Below are 10,040 nucleotides of genomic sequence, written 5' to 3'. Positions count from 1 at the left end.
GATACAGAATTGTTATTATTTATTTTTATAATGAGATTTCATTTCCGGTTTCATGAATGTGATGCCGTCTTCTCGCCGAATGAGGATTTTTCATATTACAAAAGTATTAAAGCATTGCTTTCAGCAAATCCAAAGTGTTAGGTTTCTGGTTACATTCTCATTCGCTTTCTCGCCTGTTTCGACAGTAGGAAAATTAATGTCAGATTGCAGAGACAAAAATATAACTTTGATTGTTACCATAGTATTGAATTGGATGGATTCATGGAATTTAGACTTAAAAGCCAAGTATTTGGGTAATTTCAGCCATTCAGCGCCAAAGAAAGCGAAAAGGAGTTGGAGTGGTTGAACAGCAAGATAGAGTGACAAAGAAAATAAATGAGATGAAAAGACAAGCGTCTAAAGGTGAAACTGGGAGAAAATTTCCCATCTGCACTAAGAAGTTTGAGAGGTTGAGAAGGCAAAGTGGAAGAAATGAAGGGAGGATGGAGATAAAGTAAAAGTCCAGAAATTCAAGGCAGCTAAGAACCGAAGGGATGCTGCAGAAGCACTTTAGACTGCCTACAGTGCACAGCGGGCGATCCAGTGTACAGCGTGAGGTCCAGTGATGACAATACCTCCCTACAGGGATCAGAATGTACATTATTTCCAAAGTTCCGGATTCCTCCAGTTCCCTCTTCATCCTAATAACTGCTGAATCGACGTCCCCCCAATTAGAGGATGATTTAATTGTCATATTACGAAACCCTTAAGTCAATTTTTCAAAAACAAAATGATTTCTCAATCCGATCGCAAAATACAGATTTTTCTGGTGCTTACGAATCCCTTTGGCCCCTAGCTGCACCCACTTTTTAACCTTTCACTTTACACCCATTTCTGTCTACTTTCTTGCACCCTGCTGTCCAACCTCTGTAACTATTACTTCTTTATGCAAATGTGGATTTTTCTCCCAGTTTTCCCTTATACTTCGTCTCATATATTTTCCTGAACTCCTTATCTCGCTGTTCAAACATTCCAACTCCTTCGTTTCACTTTATTAAGCCCTGAATGGCGCACAGTGTCTCAGAGCTTGGCTTTATACCCAAAACCAGTGTTTCTTAACCTGGGGGCGCGCCCCTTAGGGGAACGTCAACAACTTCCAGGGGAGGCGCCAGCCCTTGGGAAAAATAAGAACATAAAAATTCTCTTATCATATTCGTTATTTTCTTAACAAAAGTGAGGAACTAATATTCAGAAGGTTATGAAAAATGCAAAAGTATCGCCTTATAACGTTACTTTCCTAGAGTTTAATGCTTTGGTTAGGCTCTTTGGGCTAACCAAGTTTTGTAATTATTGACCTCTCTTCCTATCCCTCGAAACCCCTTCTCTTTCTCATTTTTTTTTTTCCTTTAAACCTGGGAGGGAATTTTACTCAGATGCAAAGAGGGCCGTGAAAGAAAGGATCAACTCTTAGAGGGGGCTTGGTAATAAAAAGGTTAAGAACCATTGTCCTAAACCTAACAATTCTTTCATGCAGTCTTATCAGCGGGCTCCTCAATGGCAGGATTATTTATCGGTAGAATTGCCAAAGCGCTAAAGCATAATTTCCACTGTTTCCTTAGTGTCTGGTTCCTGGGGATCGTGGGGCGAATGGTCCCCTTGCAGCATGACGTGTGGCATTGGTGTGAGAGTGAGAACCAGACGTTGCAACGCTCCATACCCTAGGTTTGGCGGTGCCCCGTGTCCAGGAGAGGACAGAGAGGTGAGCAATTATCAAGTCAAAGTTAATTCATTTTTATATATCTTTTCTCCAAAACCTTTTTTAATAAAGTGCCTTTAAATTTTCTGTATACACTTTAGTACAATGAAGTTGAAACATAATGGCATTATTGGTATCAGTTTCGTACAATTGAATATCTTTGGTTCATCTACGACTACAGAATACCCATAGGCATTTGCATGCGTTTCCATAAGCATAAACCTCAAAATGAATGAAAAAAAAATAGGTTTGAAGTTATTTAATATATGAAACATTATATTTAGGCAAATCTTGATATTTTCAGTGTTAATAACTATTCATAAACACCTTCTTACCTATTTGTCACGAGAAAAACTTCCACTTTGGAAGATTTTTTTAATATTAACATTTAGATAATTTGCCAAAGTGTGAGTACTTTTTTCCAACATTTTTAAATGTTGTTTTTATTATCAAGACAAATAAGACCGATAATGTTTTTATAAATATATATTTTTAAAAAAACGCAGGAACCGGCATTAGAGATCGTAGACGAAGTTCATAAACTAGCTAGAAAAGCTATAATAACCTATCAGTGTCTGGATTTCATCACCCATAAACGCTAGTGTCTTAGTAATTATGAACACACACACACACATAGATATACATATATATATATATATATATATATATATTATATATATATATAATATATATATGATATATATATATATATATATATATATATATATATATATATATATATATATATATATATATATACGCATATATAAATTGAGATTTTTTAATACTGAAAAACTGCGGAAACAGACCTGTGTCATTAGTAGCAATGACCGTTTGCGCTTCCTTGGATATGATTTCAGTAATTTTAACTATAATTAAGCATAAATGGTTTCATCCACTTGGAAGAAATAATATCAATTAAGAGGAGTTTTTACTAAAATATTTATGAGAACTGCATAAACAAATACGTCAATGAGTACAATAAACATCAACATTTGTATGAATATCATTTCGAAATTCATAACTAACCTTCAACCTTTCAAAATGCCCCTGGGTGTGAACAAAAAAAGACTTCCACCTGCGAAGGATCAACCTGCGAAGTATTACCCGTCGTGGCTCGGGGCACACTGATGGGAGAGTTGAATGGAGAGGACCTTGGCATAGTGACCTTGGTTGCTAACGTCTCCACGCTGGGCATGCAGCGAACCGTGACGGCCAATATAAGTCCCCTCATTCCTAAGCACGTAAGTCATTGGGCATTGGGCATGTTCAGGAACTTTTTTTTTTTCTTCTTTTTGTGGGGTAGGGTTATTGAGAAGAGGAATGTCGGGCAGCGGGAGTATGCTGAAGAACTGAGGAGAGACTGGAATAACATATTACAGATTTAGAACTTTTTTTTATTTTGAGTGAGCGAAAGACAAAGTAAGAAATCGGATGGCGTGTGTAGAACGTTTTTAGGCGGGAGGATGAACTGTAGTAACACGGGACATTTAGAACTGTTATTTCCATCATTTTCTTATTTTCTCATTTTTGTTGGGTGCAGGAGGAGGAACTAAAAAAGCAAATTTAATATTTAGAACTTTTATTAGAAGGAAAGAGGCTGTTTTTGCTTTTCAGATGAAAAGTTTATGGGCTTTTTTTTTTTTTTTTTTTTTTTTTTTTTTTTGAAAACGAAAGAATTGGAATGGTAGATTCTTAGAGCTTTCTTATTGGCAGAGAGGAAAGTGACTAGTATATCAAATCAAACTATTAGAACCATTTTTTTGTTGTTGGTGGGGCGGGATGTTGGCAAAGGATGAGCTTTCGAAATGAAAGATGACATTTTAAAAGGTTTACACATTGCTGAAGGGAAGAAGAAAATGCTGGAATATCAGTTAACATGATGAACTTTCTTTGTGAGAGAAAGGGGAGTTTATATTTCTAAGAAGTGAGTTGTAATGGTATACCAGACGACATGTTTTAAACTTTTATTTTTAAGTAAAAGGGATGCGATTGGTGAGACTGCCCTTTCATTTATTCCAATAATACACATCCACCTGTTTATACCTTTTTTTATTATTATTATAATCAGGAGTACCCACTTGAAGTCTCGTCATCTTAATTTTTCATGGTGACCTACATCCTGAATTTCCAACCCAGATAAAAGTCATTAAACAAACCAAACACCACAGACACCGAAGAGGAGTTCATCACTTTGTGTTTGTTGTTTAGAAACCCATTTCCTTACGTGGTTATTGGAAACCTAGAACGCACCTGTCTGTAATCGCCGTTCTTTATCGAGAACATAAATGACTTTCGTCATCCCTTTCATTATTTCGTCAATATATCTTTATGATTCATGAAGCTATTCAATTTCCAGGGAACCTGGATAACACCTTTATTGTCTGTTCTTTCACCTGTCTATTGGACGGCTGCCTACGAGGTCAACGGAGCTGTCAATGGGCACACCCTTACAAAAGGCTTCTTCAGGAGGGAGGCGCATGTGGCCTTTGCGACGGGTAAAGGATTCTCTCTCTCTCTCTCTCTCTCTCTCTCTCTCTCTCTCTCTCTCTCTCTCTCTCTCTCTCTCTCTCTCTCGTGAAACAATCTTCTTAGGAATCTGTTTATTACTTTCCTTAGAAAGAAATACACAAATCTCTCTCTTCTCTCTCTCCTTCTCTCTCTCTCCTCGTCCTCTCTCTCTTCTCTTCTCTCGTGACCAACTGCTTAGCAAACGTTTTATTACTTTCCTTAGAAAGAAAATACAACAAATCTATTCTCTCTCTCTCTCTCTCTCTCTCTCTTCTCTCATCTCGTCTCTTCTCTTTCTCTTCTCTCTCTCTCTCTCTCTCGTGACACAATCTTCTTAGCAAACGGTTTATTACTTTCCTTAGAAAGAAATATACAAATCTCTCTCTCTCTCTCTCTCTCTCTCTCTCTCTCTCTCTCTCTCTCTCATCGTGACACAATCTTCTTAGGCAAACGGTTTATTACTTCCTTAAAAGAATATACAATCTCTCTCTCTCTCTATCGCTCTCTCTCTCTCTCTCTCTCTCTCTCTCTCTCTCTCTCTCTCTCTCTCGTGACACGATCTTCTTAGCAAACGGTTTATTACTTTCCTTAGAAAGAAATATACAAATATCTCTCTCTCTCTCTCTCGATCGATTCATCAATCGATAGATCAATTCTCAAATTGGGTAATATTGTTTATTAATACAACCACCCACCTCTCTCTCTCTCTCTCTCTCTCTCTCTCTCTCTCTCTCTCTCTCTATCTCTCTCTCTTCTCGTCTCTCTCGGCTCATCTCTCTCTCTCTCTCTCTCTCTCTCTCTCATCTAAGAAAAATATTATTTGTTACATTTCATTTAGAAATATCTACCGTGATCAATTGCTACCGTGCCCTAGTTTGGTTATTAGTTTGTTAAACGAAGTGCCCCAATCATCCTGACCCAGATTTAATTTTTTCAATTTATCCTCAAAATCATAAATATCTAGCAATAATGTTTCCACTTCCAGTCAGACGTCCTAATTCTCTGATCATTTTCCAGATTTAAACAATAGATGCTTCTCGAAACTGTTACTTTACTCATGGAAAATATATATTTTTTTTTTTATATTAATCTGAGTGGTAAATGTTTCGTTTATTTAAGAAGAGGAATTCATTTCGCTGCACTGGACTTCCGTTCATTCTTTTGTTTGCACAGGTCAAATACTTTTTTTATTTTCATTGAAATGAACTTCAAAACTTCCGCTCAATCATCCAATGGAAATTTTCACTAGAAAATAAAAATATACCTCTTTTACAAGCACAAGTTAAGTCAATTTTATTGACATCCTATTTCTTTTATTTTTAGTTCACGAAGATGAAATTCTTTATGTATTTACATCTAATCACGTACCTATTGATTATTCTTAATGGTGAATTTCTTTTTATGAAGATAGAAATTAATCTCAGTAACACTTTTTTTTATAGGAGATAAAACTTACCTCATTTACACACATAAGCAGTTTTTATTGTCGCCCAATGTTTTATTCGAATTTGTTAGGTGACTAATATTATTTCTCTTTTTAAGGTTTCTCTTTCATTCATCTTACACAGGTGAGACGGTGGACATGACCCACGTCGTGCGTGGCGTGGATTCCAGCGGGACTCTTTTGGTAGATGTTGTTGTGACAGGCCAAGTTCCTTACCTGCCCCCAGGGTCACAAATCACCCTTCAACCTTACACGGGTTTGTTTTCTTTGTATATCCTTATTAAATTTTCCTTCTTCTTCGTTTTGAGCAGGTATTTACTATTAGGTAATAAATAAACAAATAAATAAATAAAAAGATTAATTAATTAATTAATTAGTTGATAATTGGATAGAACGAGACCAAGCGTGAGTATTGAGTATTAAACTCCCAAAATGTCCCTTCAGCTCCAAAAGATAAATTCCGATTACTCCCAAAATTTCATCATCTATTGCCAGCCTAATGGCATATTTGTTGGTACTTTTTTTTTTAAAAGTACTACACAAAATGCTTTTTTTAAAATAAGTACTACACATAATGCTCTCGTCAACATACTACGAAATGCACAGAAAAACGAACTAAAACCAAACCAAATGTCTAATATTGTTGACAGCAAAATAAAAAAAAAGTCTGGAATAGGGCTGTTTCAATAACAATTTTTTCATTCAATTATTATTATTATTGTTTTTTTTTTTTTTTTTTTTTTTTTTTTGCTCTATCACAGTCCTCCAATTCACTGGGTGGGATTTATAGTGTGGGTTCCGGGTGCATACTGCTTCCTTAGGAGTCCACCACTCTTCTTACTATGTGCGCCTTTTCAGGATCACACTCTCGGATGAGCCGAAGCTACTTCTGCCTCTAGTTTCTCTATATTCATTTTCAGGGATATTGGGATTCGTGCCTAGGCTCCTAGAGTATGGGTACGATTTCAATGGCATATCCCATATCCTTCTTATTTCTATTTTCAGATCTTGATATTTATCCATTTTTTCCCTCTCTTTCTCTTCAACTCTGGTGTCCCATGGTATTGCGACATCAATGAGTGATACTTTCTTCTTGACTTTGTCAATCAACGTCACGTCTGGTCTGTTTGCACGTATCACCCTATCCGTCCTGATACCATAGTCCCAGAGGATCTTTGCCTGATCGTTTTCTTCACTCCCTCAGGTTGGTGCTCGTACCACTTATTACTGCAAGGTAGCTGATGTTTCTTGCACAGGCCCTCCAGTGGAGGGCTTTTGCCACTAAATCATGCCTCTTTTTGTATTGGTTCTGTGCAAGTTGCCGGGCATTCGCTTGCTATGTGGTTTATGGTTTCATTTTTCGTATTGCACATCCTACATATGGGAGAGATGTTATTTCCCTCTACGTTCTTTGAACATATCTGGTTCTTAGGGCCTGATCTTGTGCCGCTGTTATCATTCCTTCAGTTACCTTCTTTAGCCTCCTCCCCTCTGTAGCCATTGCCATGTGTCATCGCTGGCTAGTTCTTTATTCTGTCTCATGTATTGTCCGTGCATTGGTTTGTTGTGCCAGTCCTCTGTTCTGTCTGTCATTCTCCTGTCTCTGTATATTTCAGATATTGTTTTCAGATATTGCCCCAGTCCTCTGTTCTCGATGTTGACGCAGTCCTCTATACTTAGTAGTCCTCTCCCTCCTTCCTTTCGTGTTATGTATAATCTGTCCGTATTTGCTCTTGGGTGTAGTGCTTTGTGTATTGTCATAAGTTCTGGTTTCTGATCTATGCTGCGGAGTTCTGCCTTCGTCCATTGCCACTATGCCTGCGCTGTATCTGATTACTGCACTGCCCATGTGTTTATGGCTTTCATCATATTTCCGGCGTTGAGTTTTGACTTGAGTATCGCCTTGAGTCTCTGCATATATTCTTTCCTGATCGTGTCCTTCATCTCTTGGTGTTTTATTATTATTATTATTATTATTATTTTTTTTTTTTTTTTTTTTTTTTTTTTTTTTTTTTTTTTTTTTTTTTTTTTTGCTCTATCACAGTCCCTCCAATTCGACTGGGTGGTATTTATAGTGTGGGGAGGTTCGGGAGGGTTGCATCCTGCCTCCATAGGAGTCCATCACTTTTCTTTACTATGTGTGCCGTTTTCAGGATCACATCTTCTGCATGAGTCCTGGAGCTACTTCGCCTCTAGTTTTTCGTATTAATTATTTTTTTTTTTTTTTTTTTTTTTTTTTTTTGCTCTATCACAGTCCCTCCATTCGCCTGGGTGGTATTTATATGTGGGGTTCCTGGTTGCTCCTGCCCTCCTTAGGATGTCCATCACTTGTCTTCTAATTGTGCCTTTCTAGGATCACACTCTTCTGCATGAGACCTGGAGCTACTTCCGCCTCTAGTTTTTCTAGATTCCTTTTCAGGGATCTTGTGATGCGTGCCTAGTGCTCCTATGATTATGGTTTTATTATTTTATTATTATTATTATTTTATTAATTATTATTATTATTATTATTATCCAGAAGATGAACCCTATTCATATGGAACACAACCACAAGGGCCACTGACTTGGAATTAAAGCCTCCAAAGAATGTGACGTTCATTAGAAAGAGGAAACAATAGGTAAAGGGAAATGCAGAAAGAGGAGATAACTTACTAGAAAAGAAAAAATAAATTAACACACTAATAAATCGGTAGATAAAAACGTCAGTGAATTATTAAAATGCAAGAACTGTATTAGGGTAGTTATGCATTACGTCTTCGATTGAACTGTTGAAATTCTAATTGCACGACATCCTCAGGGGCATTATTTCATAAATTTCTTTCATTTCTCTCCCTCCTGTTTTCATTTTTATTCATGTTTTTTTCTGTTTTCTCTGGTATTTTTTTGGCGAAAGCAAATTAAAAATAACCACTATTGCTAACCTGGTAAGTATATTAATTGTTATTCTTAAATATTTTTCAAAGGCTCCGAAGACGGAACACCGAAATCCTTGCTCTTTCAGTCTCGTTCATTTCTCGAGTTCCCGAAGTAAAAAGGAACATTTATTGCCAGCATAATACTACATGGGAACTGACGAGAACTGAGAGAGAGGCTTCAGGTTCAAATATCCATTTCTCGGCTTAAATTTTTTTTTTTTTCTTTTTATCTACCAATAGTTCAGTGCTAGAAGTGTCTTCTATCTGCATTCGCACATGAGTAAAATGATACAGGAGAATGTTATTTATTAATGGCTATGTAATAATATTGATTATTTACATTCGTTCATGTTTGATCTTGGTAAGCCTCCTTTATCAGAATAGTTACGTTAATGAGCGCAAATGCTTCATCATCGGACCTATTATCTTAATGGTCCCACTTCCCAGTCCTTATTAGACTCTTGGTTTCGTGGATTTCCAGACATGATGAAGAGTAATTAAACCATAAAGTCTAGAGTTGGCAAACCTAAGTTAGCCTCGTAGTCAAAGGGTAGAGCCAACAGCAGTGCAGATTTAGCTGGTCCGATGGTACGTTGGTTATTGTAGTATAGTAGGCCGATCAGATGTCGCGGGTTTGCGTCTTCTCCAGGGCGATGACAAATTACTGGCCTGTATCATAATCATTACGACTGGAGTGTGGGTTCTTCAGCAGAGGGTTGAAACCAACCTTCTTTGGAAGCTTGAATTTCAAGTCAATGGCCCCTGTGTGCGTTTTCCATATAAATAGGTTTCATCCGCTGAAATAATAGTGATAAAGTAAGCTGTTCCTGTGAGCAAATACCAACTGAAATAGCCCAGGGTCTTAGAAGACAAGCGAAAGTTAAGAATAGGGAAAAAAATCGAGGCTTTCACCAGAGAGAAAACTACTGGCGAATTGGAAAATCACATCATCTGTGTCCCCGTTCGAATGCGGTTTTTCTTATTCCACCTCCATTAAAAATGCTCTCTCTCTCTCTCTCTCTCTCTCTCTCTCCTTCTCCGGCCTGATACAGAGGACTACGTTCAGACGGGGGGAGGGTCCCTATTTGCCACGTCGACTCGGACCTTCTCTGTTGGGGATTACCTTCTGCCCTACGCCTGGAATCAGACCATCTCATACGACGCGGAGCTGGGTAACATGCCCTTCCTGGTTGAGACTCTCCACGCCAATGGCATAGGAGCTTCATACAGGTAACAGTGAAATCAATTTGATCTGTGGGTACGAAGTGAAACTTTTTCTCTTACAGAGGCAGAGAGCTTTAAGTATCCACATATATTTGTTATCAATATTCTTTATTTATATTCTTGACCCACAGTATTATATTAATATTGATGATAATGATATTTTATAGCGGACTTTTTCATCATAATACTGTCATCTCCATTATTATTATTA

At 37.3% G+C, this 10,040-nt stretch overlaps 1 protein-coding gene across 1 annotated transcript in view; it reads left to right on the top strand.

Moving 5' to 3' along the window:
- The window catches only part of LOC135211262 (hemicentin-1-like), a gene marked incomplete in the record, with an annotated part of 257,809 nt that overhangs the window by 230,339 nt on the left and 17,430 nt on the right, over positions 1-10,040 (top strand). The window contains 5 exon segments of the mRNA XM_064244559.1: positions 1,599-1,738; positions 2,806-2,979; positions 4,095-4,233; positions 5,815-5,946; positions 9,658-9,835. Of these exon segments, the coding sequence (XP_064100629.1) occupies positions 1,599-1,738; positions 2,806-2,979; positions 4,095-4,233; positions 5,815-5,946; positions 9,658-9,835 (763 nt within the window).

Source organism: Macrobrachium nipponense, chromosome 4 (assembly GCF_015104395.2).
Source record: "Macrobrachium nipponense isolate FS-2020 chromosome 4, ASM1510439v2, whole genome shotgun sequence".
NCBI lineage: Eukaryota > Metazoa > Arthropoda > Malacostraca > Decapoda > Palaemonidae > Macrobrachium > Macrobrachium nipponense.
This window is presented reverse-complemented; position numbering and strand designations above follow the sequence as displayed.